At 61.5% G+C, this 12,561-nt stretch overlaps 2 protein-coding genes across 2 annotated transcripts in view; both read left to right on the top strand.

The window, feature by feature from the left end:
• The window catches only part of LOC104122032 (voltage-dependent L-type calcium channel subunit alpha-1S), a 48,866-nt gene extending 40,079 nt beyond the window's left edge, over window positions 1–8,787 (top strand). Inside the window, 11 exon segments of the mRNA XM_009634105.2 lie at window positions 545–672; window positions 1,116–1,212; window positions 2,595–2,697; window positions 3,781–3,882; window positions 4,004–4,128; window positions 5,174–5,302; window positions 6,041–6,240; window positions 7,020–7,084; window positions 7,493–7,602; window positions 8,189–8,293; window positions 8,527–8,787. Coding sequence (XP_009632400.1) covers window positions 545–672; window positions 1,116–1,212; window positions 2,595–2,697; window positions 3,781–3,882; window positions 4,004–4,128; window positions 5,174–5,302; window positions 6,041–6,240; window positions 7,020–7,084; window positions 7,493–7,602; window positions 8,189–8,293; window positions 8,527–8,787 — 1,425 coding nt within the window.
• Window positions 8,788–9,412: 625 nt separating this feature from the next.
• KIF21B (kinesin family member 21B) overlaps window positions 9,413–12,561 on the top strand; it is a 47,267-nt gene continuing 44,118 nt past the window's right edge. The window contains exon 1 of the mRNA XM_035889744.1: window positions 9,413–9,420. Coding sequence (XP_035745637.1) covers window positions 9,413–9,420 — 8 coding nt within the window. The remainder of the gene's footprint in view (window positions 9,421–12,561) is intronic.

Below are 12,561 nucleotides of genomic sequence, written 5' to 3'. Positions count from 1 at the left end.
CCAGGGACCCCTTCAGCACCCCCATCCCGGCCCTGGGCAGCCCCCGGTGTTGAGTTAGCCTTGCATCTCCTGGGGCTGAGCCCACAGCACCCTCTTCCTAGAGGCATCATCCCCCAGCCCATCTACCCAACCATGCTGTAAACCTGGCACCGCGCTCCTGTGGAGCCAAGGATCCCCTGTTATTTCCTTCCCGCAGCCCCCACGTGCTGTGCTCCAGATGTGTCTGTGTTGGCTCTTGCAAGGGTGGAGAGGGAAGAGATGCCCTGTGCCTGCTGCAGCCTTTCACATGCTCCCCGTGGGTGGGAGGCCCATCCCTGTGTGGGGTGACCCACAGCATCCCCTGGCTCCAGGGCAACCCAAGCCCCTTCTCCTCCGGAACACGTGTGCCTGTGTTTTCCTGTGGCCTTGGCCGGGGCCCGTGGGCAGCACTGCCCTGCTCCGCGCTGCCAGCTGCGAGGGCTGTCCCTGTACCTCTGCCAGGGACCTGATGCGTGCTCAGCCCTGCCCTAACTCGTGTCCTTCACACCCAATCCTCTGCCCTCAGATCATTAACCTCTTTGTGGCTGTCATCATGGACAACTTTGACTACCTCACACGCGACTGGTCCATCCTTGGGCCCCATCACCTGGACGAGTTCAAACGGATCTGGGCTGAGTACGACCCCGAGGCCAAGTGAGTGATGGGGGGTGAGCGGCACAGAGGGGATGGCCCATGGGGAGCCTGGGGCGGGCTGCCCTGAGACACACATGGCACTGTGAGCTGTGGCACAGTCTAAGGGTTCAATCCCAGCATCTCAGAAGTGGATGTGGACTTGCCAGCATATTCCAGGGCTCATACAAGCCATCAGGATGTTTGGGGACACGAGACTTGCAGTCCCCTCTTAATCCAGCCCTGGTGATGCTGCCAACTCTTCCCGTGCCACTGCGCCCTTTATCTGCTGCCCAGTGCCAACGGGGAGCAGCTGCTCTCCCCAGGAGGAGCACAGGGAAGTGTAGGGGTTTGACCACCGCAGGAGCACGGGGCAGGCCACAGGGATGAGCCCACCCAGCCCCTGCCCAAACCGCTGTCCCCCATGTCTGCCTCCACCCTGCTGATACAGTTTATTGCCTCTACAGGGGCAGGATCAAACACTTGGATGTAGTGACCCTGCTGAGACGTATCCAGCCTCCCCTGGGATTCGGGAAGTTCTGCCCACACCGTGTAGCTTGTAAGGTAAAAGCCAAGGGGGTAGCAGGGCATGTGGGCACAGGGGCACCTTCCCCAGGCTGTCTCTGCAGCCTCCCCAGGGGGCTGAGGGTGACAATCCAGCCAGCTTCCCAGTGTCACGTTTTATATGCATGCTCTGACCTCTGGTGTTTAGTGGAGGGGACTGCTCTGGGGACAAGGAGAGATGCTGTTAACCTGCACGGAGCTGATGTGTTTCAGGGTCCTGAAGATAAGGACTTGCCTGAGCTCGCCCCCAGACCGAGGGGGTGGCACTGGTGGGCTGGTCCCTGCCCAGCTGGGAGCCCTCAGTGCAGAGGGATGCCCAGGCTACACCGGGATGCCCCACATCTGCATCTGGTGCAGGAGGGCAATGCTGGGCCATGCTGGTACCTGGCCACGTCAGCTGGGCTGTAGGGGTTTGTTTCCAAGGTCTGATAGCACCGAGGGAGCTGGAAACGCCGGCTCTGTAGGCATGAGAATGCTTTTCCTGGCTTAGCTCATCCTGCACAAATCCAGGGCCTGTGAGGCTCATGTGTAAACCACATGGGCAGGGGCTCAGGCACTGGTGTAAAAAACTTTGTGGGTCTTGGGCACGTGGGTCATTACGAGGTTTGATCCCCAGATCCCTCACGGCATCCTGGGGCACTTTCTGGAGGGTGGCACGCAAAGCAAAATGACTCCCATCTCCCTGAGAGCAATGCTGACTCCTGAGAAAAGGGGTCTCAGGGGAGACCTTATCTCTCCCTACAGCTGCCTGACAGGAGGGTATAGCGGGGTGGCGTCGGTCTCTTCTCCCAAGTAGCAAGTGATAGGATCAGAGAAAACAGCCTCAAGTTGTGCCAGGGCAGGGTTGGGTCGGACATTGGGAACAATTCCTTCCCCTTGGGGCTGTCAGGGGCTGGAAGGGGCTGCCCAGGGAAGGGGTCGAGTCCCCAGCCCTGGGGGGATTTAACAGCCAGGCAGAGGCGGTGCTGAGGGCCAGGGTCTGGGGGTGGACTTGGCAGTGCTAGGTTAATGGTTGGGCTTGATGATCTTAAAAGTCTTTTCCAACCTAAATGGTTCTGTGATTCTGTAATTTTCTCCCATGGCACTGGTGCCCCATAGGTTGGGTTATTCCCACAGATCTGACCTGGTCCTCCCCGCAGCTTGGTCTGATTTAGCTGCTGGTTAGGATGAGTGGTGTCGCTGCCCTGGCCCATGCGCTGCCAAGCGGTGGTGCAGAGCCCCATGGGCCTGGGCAGAGCAGGCAGAGCTGGGAGGGCTGCTTGGCCGGCAGCTCGGTGCCCCGAGCAGATCCCCTACCCTCCGGCCAGGACGGGCTGTGGGGCAGCGGAGAGCTGCCAGCCTACGCTGCCACCTGGGCTCACGCTCGTTGGCTTGCTGTGCAGCGTCTCGTGTGCATGAACATGCCCCTGAACAGCGATGGCACCGTCACCTTCAATGCAACCCTCTTTGCACTGGTGAGGACAGCCCTCAAGATCAAGACAGAAGGTAAGTGATGCCTCGATGGCCGATGGGGGACCCTCTCCTTGTGCTGCAGGGGGCTGGTTCCACACCATTCCCCAGCTCTGTCCAGGGACCCCAGGCACTTGCCTGTGGGGCTAGACCCTCTGGTGCAACCCTCAGCTTCATGCCATTAATTTCTGTCTTTGGAGCAAAGACCATGGGCTGCTCAGGCCAAGCCTGGAGGATGTTACTCGCTGCAGGCACAGGCGTTGCTGCCCCGAAAGCCACCCCAGCTGCGTCACTTCACCCTGAGCAGCTCAGGAGTAGTTCTGACCCAGTTCCCATCCCTGCTGTGATGCACGGCCACCGGCCTCCCTTCCCACACTGCTGAGCGTGCTCTGATCTCCCCCTGCCCCCAGCATAGCACCACCAGCTCCCGCTTTGCATTTCCCCATGTATTTATAATCTTGGACTGGAATGGAAGGGGATGGATCCTCTTTGAGTTTAGCTGTGCCGGGGAGGAGTTGCTTTCACCCCCTCCCTTGCCAGGAGCATGGTTTGCAAAGCCACATGGCTTGCAATGCCACACCAGCTTGTTTCCCTGCCTGTGGGTTGGGCAGTATCACAGGAGCAGCTCTGCGGCTGGGCTGGGGCAGCCAGCTCTGGCAGGAGCCAAGGCTGGGCACTGGTGGGCCACTTGGGCGGGCATCTTCCAGCAGCGCAGCATGGGTGCCTTCCCTCCAGCTGGGGAAGGGAAAGTGGCCTCCAGCACAGCGCGGGCAGCTCTGGGAGTACAGGAGATCTTGGAGCACGCACTGGGATTGCCAGTGAGAAGGAATGGTAAAGCCTGTGAGAGCATCAACGGGGAGGTCGAAATCTGTTGTCGATCACCAGAACAGAGACGGTGGCACTAAGGCTGCCCCTGATTGCTAGGTCTGGCTCACTCTATAGTTACTCTTTTTGCTAAAATCAAAGCCTGGTTCTCACAAAGCTCATGTTTGCTGGGTGGGGAGGCTGGAGAGGAGCTGTCACACCCTGGAGGAGTCTGGCCAGTCACATGCTTTGTCTTCACCCATGTAAATGTTCGCCTAGGAATGAACCACTCTGCCCTGCTCGCTTTTCTTGCAGGTAACTTTGAGCAGGCCAATGAGGAGCTCAGAGCCATTATCAAAAAAATCTGGAAGCGAACAAGTATGAAGCTTTTGGACCAGGTCATCCCCCCTATTGGAGGTACGCAACCTGGTGGTACTTCCCAGCGGGGCAGAGCAACGCCTGGTTGGGGTCTCAGCGGCTCCGACAACTCGGGGCCTTGTGATAGGGGGTGTCACCAGGTTGGTTTCCTCCCCTCCAGACGATGAGGTGACAGTGGGCAAATTCTATGCTACTTTCCTCATCCAAGAGCATTTCAGGAAGTTCATGAAGCGCCAGGAGGAGTATTATGGGTATCGGCCAAAGAAGAATCCTGTGGAGATCCAGGTTGGTAGTGTGCGGGTGGTGGTGGAGGGGTGACCCCTCCTGGGGGCAGGCAGGGTGCGTGGGGGGCTCTGCACATCAGGGAAGAGGCTTCCCCCAGCTCAGGGAAGTCCAAGGTGACTTAGGGAGACAGAGCTGCAAGGACGATGACCTCTGTGCCTCAGGCTCTGGAAATGAGGTGGCCCCAAGTGAACCAGGACTGAGCACTCCACCGCTGAGGGTGACCTCAGTCTCCAGGGTGTGAGGTGACTCCAGAAGCAAAGGACATTTTTGACTTTGTCCCACTGACTTTGGCCGCAAAGAAGGCTCAGCAAGGTCTGATGCCTCACCAAGCAGTTTTAAGACCTGGAAACTCCCAGCACAGACCAATGTCTGGGCCGAATGCTGCTAATCCAGGCCCCTTATCCACCTACTCTGCTGCCAGGACCTTCTCCCTTTCCTCACCTCAGCAGCGTTGCAGGTAGTGCCATGTGCCCACTGCTCTCTGTATCGTCTCTCGTTGCCTGGTGCAACATCAGGTGGAAGGGGTTGATGTGGCTGATCTTGAGCAGGACCACTGCAGATGGAGAAGCATGCACAGCAGCCCTGAAGGGTGCTGCCAGGGTGGGACGGGAGAGGACTTATGTGCCTGGCCAGAGCAGCTGGGGTATCCCCAGCCTCTCCTGATCTTACAGCGAGGAAATCACTTGTAGAGATAAAACACCAGGCCCCAAAGGTGCAAGGCAAGAAAAAGAGCCACGCTCCAGGTCAGGTGTCTCCAGATCAGGGACAAAGGCACCGCTACCCCTTGGGTATCCCCAGCCTGCCCTTGGTCAGGCTGCCCTTAGCACACCCCTTTGTGGGACAGCATTAGCCCAGAAGCTTGTTTGACCAAGCATGGAGCCAGCCAGCCGCAGGGCCACCCGTGGCCTGTCCCTGGTAGAAGACCTGGCAGGGCAGCATGCCTTACCAGGTGAGCAGGCTTCATCATGTTTCCCTCTCCAAAGCCCAATGTGAGATGGGTGGTGGGGCCAGGCCACATCCAGCCATGCCTTCTTATCCCCACCAGGCTGGGCTGAGGAGCATTGAAGAAGAAGCTGCTCCTGAAATCCGTCGGGCCATCTCTGGGGACCTGACTGCTGAGGAGGAGCTGGAAAGAGCAATGGTGGAGGCTGCCATGGAGGAAGGGATATACAGGGTGAGTGCAGCCCTCACGGCACCCCAGGTGGTGGTGGTCCCACCCAGCCCCCATTTTGATGTGTTGGTGGTGGGCCAGCGTGGCTACCACTGCTGGAGCACTGTCCACAGAGGTCAGCCTGACCCTGAAGGACAGTGTGGACCACAAGGATGGATCAGCACTTCTTTCCTCTTCCTGGGCATCAGGACATCCTGGTTGAGTCATCCTGGGCAAACAGCTCTCTGCCTCAGTTTCCCCTCTGTAAAAGGACCCTGCTCATCTGCTTGGCAGGGATGTGCTGAATGTTTACCCACAGGTTTGGGAGGCCCCATCCACACCTTCTGCCAGGCTAAGGCAGGACAATTCAGGTGTCATCATCACCGGAGCAGGAACAGATTTGCCTCCCACTCCCTGGAGCTCTTTAAGACAGCCTGGGCAGCTGTGGTGTTGCAGGGTTGCACCTCCTGCTGCGTCCAGAGGTGCCACCAGCTCAGGCTGTCCCACGGAGGTGGCAGGGTTTGTCATGCACCAAGCTGGCTCTCGCCCCAGTGCTGCTGCATGACCATCACCCCTCAGTGCCTCAGTTTCCCCATCCGGGCAGTGAGGCTTTTAGCACTGTGCAGTCTGCAAGGCTCAAGCAGAGATGAGCAGAGATACCACTGTTCCCACGGGCACCCCCGTGTGTCCCCTCCCATAGGAATGGCCCCAGAGCAGCCCAGAGCTCCAGGCCTCCTCTGATGCCCTCCCTGTCGGTTGCAGAGGACGGGTGGCTTGTTTGGCCAGGTCGATAGCTTCCTGGAGCCCAGCAGCCCCCTGCAGCCCCACGTGGCCAGCCAGAGGCCCCTGCAGTTCACCGAGGTGGGCAGCGAGGACCTCGACTCCCCTGTCTTCCTTGACGACTTCCCCCAGGAAGGCAACACCAACGTCAACAACGCCAACAGCAACAACTGGCAGGAGGGGTAAGGGCTGGTGAGCCTGCGTGGGCAGGCATGGAGGGCAGAGCTGGGCCATGCCCAGCGGCTCCCAGCGGGGCTGTGCTGGCTCCTGGCTGCACGTCGGTCTTGCCCAGGGGCTCCTCACGCACGGGTAAGGTCTGGAGAAGTGGCTGAGTTGCAGCAGTGAGGACCTGCAGACCGGGGGAGGAATTGAGCGCTGGCCATGGAGGTGATTCCACGGACACAGGAGCTTTATGCAGAAATTCAGCCCCTGGGGTGCAAGCAGGGCCTAGGCAAGGAGACAGGGAGGGCAGAGCCCCCTTGCTGGGCTCCAGGCCTCAGCCTGGCCCTCACAGGGCTGTCCTCACACCATGCGGGGCAGCTCCAGGGCTGGTGTGTGGCTCCACACTTCAGCGTGTGTGACCCTACGCGCCCTTCTTGTCCTTCCCATCACACCTTCATTTCTGTGCCGTGAGGATCGAGGTGGCCAGCAGGGCTCTGGGGGTGGCAGGAACGACCGTTCCCCCTTCGCCGCCAATCCCTGAGTGCCCAGGCCCATGTAGGGGCCACCAGCTCCTGCCTGGGCATAGGTACAAGGGACAAGGGTTGCCAATGTAAGGGGATGTACATGATCCTACTTCCTGGGGTCTCCACCCTGGTCATCCATCCCAGGTGCCCCTCCCGGTCTGCCCCCCCAGCTGCATTCCCCAGGGTGGAGAAGGTGGGGGGGCTGCATCCTTGGGTCGAGCTGGTCTAGGCACGTGGTCCCTGCCCAGGCTGACCCACCTGCCTGCCCTTGCCAGGATGGAGTACGAGGACGAGGTGCTGAGGAAGATGGTGCCAGCAGCACCCAGGCGTCCAGCGCGGGGTGAGTCTCCACATCGTTCCTCTTCTGGGGGATCTGGACCAGCCCAAGAGCCAGAGTGGGGGGAAGGGGCTGATGTTGGCAGGCAGAAGGAGGAGGCACAGACCCCAGCAACTTGGAGATTAGCTGAGAGCCCTGACCACAGCGAGACCTATCTGGGGAGCTCCAGGAGACCCTTCCCATCTTCCCATGCTCCAGGGTGATGGAGCATGGAGCCAGTGCCCATGAACAGGGACTTCTTCCCAACTGTGAGGAGCCAGCACAGCACAGTGGGCAGGCGCTGGGACTTTGGTTGGTCCTGAACCCATAAACCCTTTGATTCCCCCAGTCTAGCTAACCCATTCCCAGCTGATCTCCTCTGGGTGGCAGTGGTGTCCTTACTCTTGTTCCCCCCCTTTCCCCTTTTCCCAGAGCGCACCCACCCCTTACCCATGGAGAGACTGCAACCGAGGCCGAGCAGGAGGCGAGGGGCCACCGCTGGGGGTCACCCGTCATCAGGGCTGCACCTATTGCCCCAGGAGGTACACGGGACAATGTATGTCCAGAGGCAGCAATCTGGGGGGCATGGGTGAGCCCCCCTCCCCTCCTGGGAAGGGCTGTCATAGCCATGCTGTGGAGGAGCCGCTCTCCAGGGCTCTCTGCCATGAACCCAGCTTTGCTGGCACTTTCCTTTCTGATCAGCTTGGGGAAGGAGCCAGGTGCCCACCCCACTGCTGCAGTGGGCACAGGGTGCTCATCCAAGCTGGGACAGCTCGAAGCAGCATCTCTCTGGTTCCCTGGCTGCCTCCAGAGCCGAGGCAGAAACAAGGGGTGCGTCAGGTTTTCGTCCACACTCCCCTGGCTGCCCTTGCCTGGCCACTGTGCCTCATCACCTGGCAAGTGCCAGGGCAGGAGACAAGGGCTGGTTCCCAGCCCTCGCTGCCCACATGGCCCTGCTGGTCCCATTGCGGGTGGTGCCTTGGACCCAGGAGCTCCAGCAGGATGAGAGTGCGTGTCCAGGCTGGAGACTGCCTGCAGCTCCCGCGTTAACATGGGGGAGATCTTCCATGGGCATGGCCCAAGCCCAGGCTGCAGCTCTTTGCTCCTTTTGCCCAGCTGCCTGGGGAGGACGGCACGGTGACGGGAACGGCGTCCAGCTCGGGGTACCAGGGGGGTGAAAGCGGTGGCCCAAGCACATCCCCCACCCCAGCCATCACCTTTCTCATTCAGGAGGTAAGGCAGGGGCACAGCCTGGCAGGGGGACAGGCAGGGCTGCCAGGGGTGCAAGGGGCTGGCAGGGGCACCATGCTGATGCCAAGCTGAGAGGCTGGCGGGCAAAGCTCAGCTACGAAGGTGAGCAGCCAGCACAGAGGGCAGGAGGGAGGAGGCGAGGGTGGGCTGCCTGCAGGCAGGGACCCTGCTACGGACTGAGCACACACCGGGCTCGACCCCATCCTCTGCTACAGGCTCTGATCTCCGGGGGCCTTGCGGCTCTGGCCCGTAACCCATCCTTCGTAACGGTGACCAGGGACGAGATGGCGGCCAGCAGCCAGCTGGAGATGGATGAAGTGGAGAAAGCAGCTGTGAAGCTGCTAAAGGGAAGAGAAACACTGCAGGGCACAAAAACTGGCTCTGCCCCCCAGGACACCTCGGCTGCATCACCAGCCAGCTCCCCAGGGCTCAGCGCAGCCCCCTCCCAAAAGACCATCGCTGCCACTCGCCTGTGAGCCGCCTGCTGATGCTGCCCAGCGGGCACAGTCCCGGCAGAAGCTTGCAGGGCGTTACAGGAGCAATGCCACACGGCTCCCCCTCTCCGCCTGGGGTCCTGGTGGGCTCTGCCCACTTGCAGGAGGATTTTTGGGCCGGGTCTCCAGGATGCTGGTGCAGGACAGGACAATGTTGTGCCAGCGGGGTCCTACGAGAGCTGGGCAGGTCATTAAAGTGCTGCTGTGTGCCTGTGGATCCCCCTGTCCCCTCCTTCCTCTGCCACCCTGCCTGCACAGTCAGTGCCCACCAGAGCTCGCTGCCTGGCCGTGATTCATGTCCCCATGCTGGAGGAGGTCTGTCCCTGCTCCCAAGTGCTCATGCTTCAACCGGCCATTTTGAGGGTGCCAGGCTCTGGGGGTCTCCTGGTATCCCAGCAGCTGGGCCCAGCGTCCTTATGTCTCTGCTGGCGCCCGTTCCTCCTGCTTGCAGCCCGACTTGTCCTGTGGGGAGGGGGACAAGTGGCTCGGGCAGACGTGCCTCGGGCTGGGGCAGCAGGCAGGCAGAGGCTGCGCGCGAGGCCGGGGCCTTCCTGGCTCCCTCTCCCAGCTGGGTAAGAAACTGGGGATGGGGCAGAGGCGTGAGAGCATGCCCAGGTCAGTGCAGCAGCCCTGGGTCCAACCAAGAGGAGAGCGGTGCCATTTCTGCCACTTCAGGTATCTCCAAACACCGCGCTCGAGCTCAGCACCCGCCGCTCAGACCAGCCCGCAGGAGGGTCTCATCCAGCCCACAGACAGCACCGCTGCTCTGCGGGGGACAGGCCAGGGATGGCGCAGCCAGGCGCGCGCGGGGAGCATTTTTTTCCTGGTGTCAAGTCTCAGCTGTGGCTTTTCCTCCCTGGGGGTTTCGCTTTACAGACCTCAGTGCCCCCGTGGGGTCTGGGTGCCGAGCCCTGGGGCAGCCCCATCTCTCCAGGCCGATCCTTTGCTCCAGAGGGCCCCCAGCCCAGCCAAACTGGGCAATGCAGGGCGCTTCCTTGCCTAATATATATTAAAATGCAGCAGACTGATGGGTCCCGGGGGGGTGCTGAATCAATAGAGCTCGCCTGCTCTCCAGCAGGGCATTTATTTGTTAACTTAATAAAAGGGAAATGGCTGTCGCTGAGCTCCAGCTGCAGCCTGAGCACCAGAGAGCCCATCCTGTGCAGGGGAGGTGGCAGCGCAGCTTCCCCCGGGGGGTGCAGGCAATCGGCAGGGGTGCTGCAGGGGCAGCCACCACATCCCTGGCTCCAGCTCCGCTGCCCCAGGGCAGGACGCACGCACGCACCCGCTCACAAACACATCCACCCGCTCCCGGGGAAGGGGCACAGGGGGGCTGCCAGCGAGGCCCTTGGCGTCGGCTCTGCCAGGGGGATGTCGGGGACGCGTGCTCATTAGTTACGAGGTGAATGGTGACGGTGTCCTGGTCCCCTTAGCGAGGAGCGGGACTGCGTGAGCCGCTTCCCAAGGCAGGTGGGCGCTCACCAGGGAATCCAAACGTGTAAGGTGACACTGTGGTGGGGACACACTGCGGTGGGGACACACTGTGGTGATGGGGCAGTGCCTCCACACCCTCTCCTGGGGCTTGGGGCTGCACAGGGGCTGATTTGCCCCAAACTAGCATCTGGGGGGGCTTTCTTGAGTTGATTTCTAGCTGAAACGGGGGACAGATCTGGTTTGTGACACAGCTGGTGCAAGGGTGGGAGTAGGAAGAAAGGGCCACCACCACCACCACCACCACCACCACCCAGTTACTGCCCCTCTCTTCCTGGAGCTTTGGTGGGGAAGGGGCCAGCATCAGAAAAAATGGCAGCAGAGGGGACAGAAGTCCCCCCGACCCAGGTGTCCTTGCAAACATGGCCTCCAGGGACAGAGGAAGAGAACTGCCAGCTCCTCGCACCCTTGCAGGACGACAGGCCATATCCTGCTGACCCCCATGATGGTACCAGCATGAGGCACCCTGGGACTCACCCACCCCAGCAGATGCCAAGCCAGTTCCCCCAGGGTGCAGAACCCTGTGCACACACAGCTCGTGGCCCTGGGACCTTGGGAACCTCAGGAGGAGCACGAGCAGACTGGGGGAAGGGATGGTGATGTTGAGGTGAAGGCATCCAGACCTTGGAGCAGAGGGCAGGTGCTGGGCTCCCCGCTGGGCACAGCTCTGACTTCATTAGCTGTCGGCCACCAGTGCTGGCATCCACTGGCTGCCCCAGCGCAGACGGGCAACCTTTCCCTGGACACAGCCTGAGCTCCTCAAAGTAAACCTCAGCGTGCCTCAGTTTCCCCCTCAGACTCCGTTGCTGTTCACCCTGACAGCAACACCGGCCTGCAGAGCCGGGGTTCCCCTGTAGGCCTTACCCTGCTCCAGGCTGGGAGGTGCTGCTGAGCCAGAGGCTCCCTCCCCACAGAAAAGAAGTTGGTTGCTGGGAACACATCCAGAGAAGGGCAACGGAGCTGGGGAGGGGTCTGGAGCCCCAGGCTGCTGGGGAGCGGCTGGGGGAGCTGGGGGGGTTCAGCCTGGAGCAGAGGAGGCTGAGGGGAGCCCTCATCGCTGCCTACAACTGCCTGAGAGGAGGGGGGAGCCGGGGGGGTCGGGCTCTGCTCCCAGGGAAGGGGTGATGGGACGAGGGGCACCGGCCTCAAGTTGTGCCAGGGCAGGGTGAGGTTGGGCATGGGGAACAATTCCTTCCCCTTGGGGCTGTCAGGGGCTGGAAGGGGCTGCCCAGGGAAGGGGTCGAGTCCCCAGCCCTGGGGGGATTTAACAGCGGGGCAGAGGCGGTGCTGAGGGCCAGGGTTTGGGGGTGGGATGGCAGGGGTAGGGGAACAGTTGCGCTGGGTGATCCTGAAGGTCTCCAACCTAAACGATTCCGTGATTCTATTCTATTCCGCACCCCTGGGCCTGCGCTGCCAGCACAGGGCCTCTTGTCCATCAGGCATCAGCGCCAGCAATGTGAGGGCAACCGACAGGGAAGCCAGGACAGGACTCCTTCGGCTCCTTGGCGCCTGCCTGTCCCCTGTCCTGCTCCCCGATGGGCCCTGGACACGTCCCCCTCGCCAGCCTCCCGAGAGCAGCTCACAGGATGGAGCCTGTCACCCCGTGGGCACCCCACTCTGCTGCACGGGTTCCCAGCTTGCTGCTTGGCCCCCACAGCCACACAGGATGGACGGGGCGTGCTGGAGGCCTGGGTCAGCACTGGGCCATGCCCATGCCATCAGCCTCACCCCCTGTCCCCTTGGCATGGGCTCTCGGCACGGTCTTGGGCAACCCACAGGGTCGCCAGCCCCCATAGTCCCAGTGGCTCTGGCAGGAGCACCCAGCTCACCACTGCCCTGCACTGGCTCCTGTCACGTCCCCACACCCCGAGCTCCAGGATGGGACCAGGGGAAGCCACGGAGGTGTCTGGGTGATGCCAATCATGTGGGAAGAGAAGCCCTGGAGGTGTCCGTTCGCGTCCGTCCTCCTCCAGGCACTGCTGCTCGCAGGGACCTGCAGGGTCCCTGTCTCTGTGCCCTGTCCCAAACGGAGTCACTGCATTCCAGAGCAGGCTGGAAACGCCCTTTATGGGCACCATGGGGCTGGAGGGTTTAATCTGGGGACTGCAGAGGGCTGTCACTAACGCGTTTGTGGGGAGATGTTCCCCTCAGTGCCAAACGTAACGCGGCCTCGTCAGTGGTCCCCTTGTCTGGGGACAGCACATGGGGTGATGGCTGGGCTCAGCCCCCGGCCTCCCCCTGTGCGCACCCAGCAGACCCGCACCC

The sequence above is a fragment of the Egretta garzetta genome, unplaced genomic scaffold (genome assembly GCF_000687185.1).
Source record: "Egretta garzetta isolate BGI_Z169 unplaced genomic scaffold, ASM68718v1 scaffold202, whole genome shotgun sequence".
Classification (NCBI taxonomy): Eukaryota; Metazoa; Chordata; class Aves; order Pelecaniformes; family Ardeidae; genus Egretta; species Egretta garzetta.
This window is presented reverse-complemented; position numbering and strand designations above follow the sequence as displayed.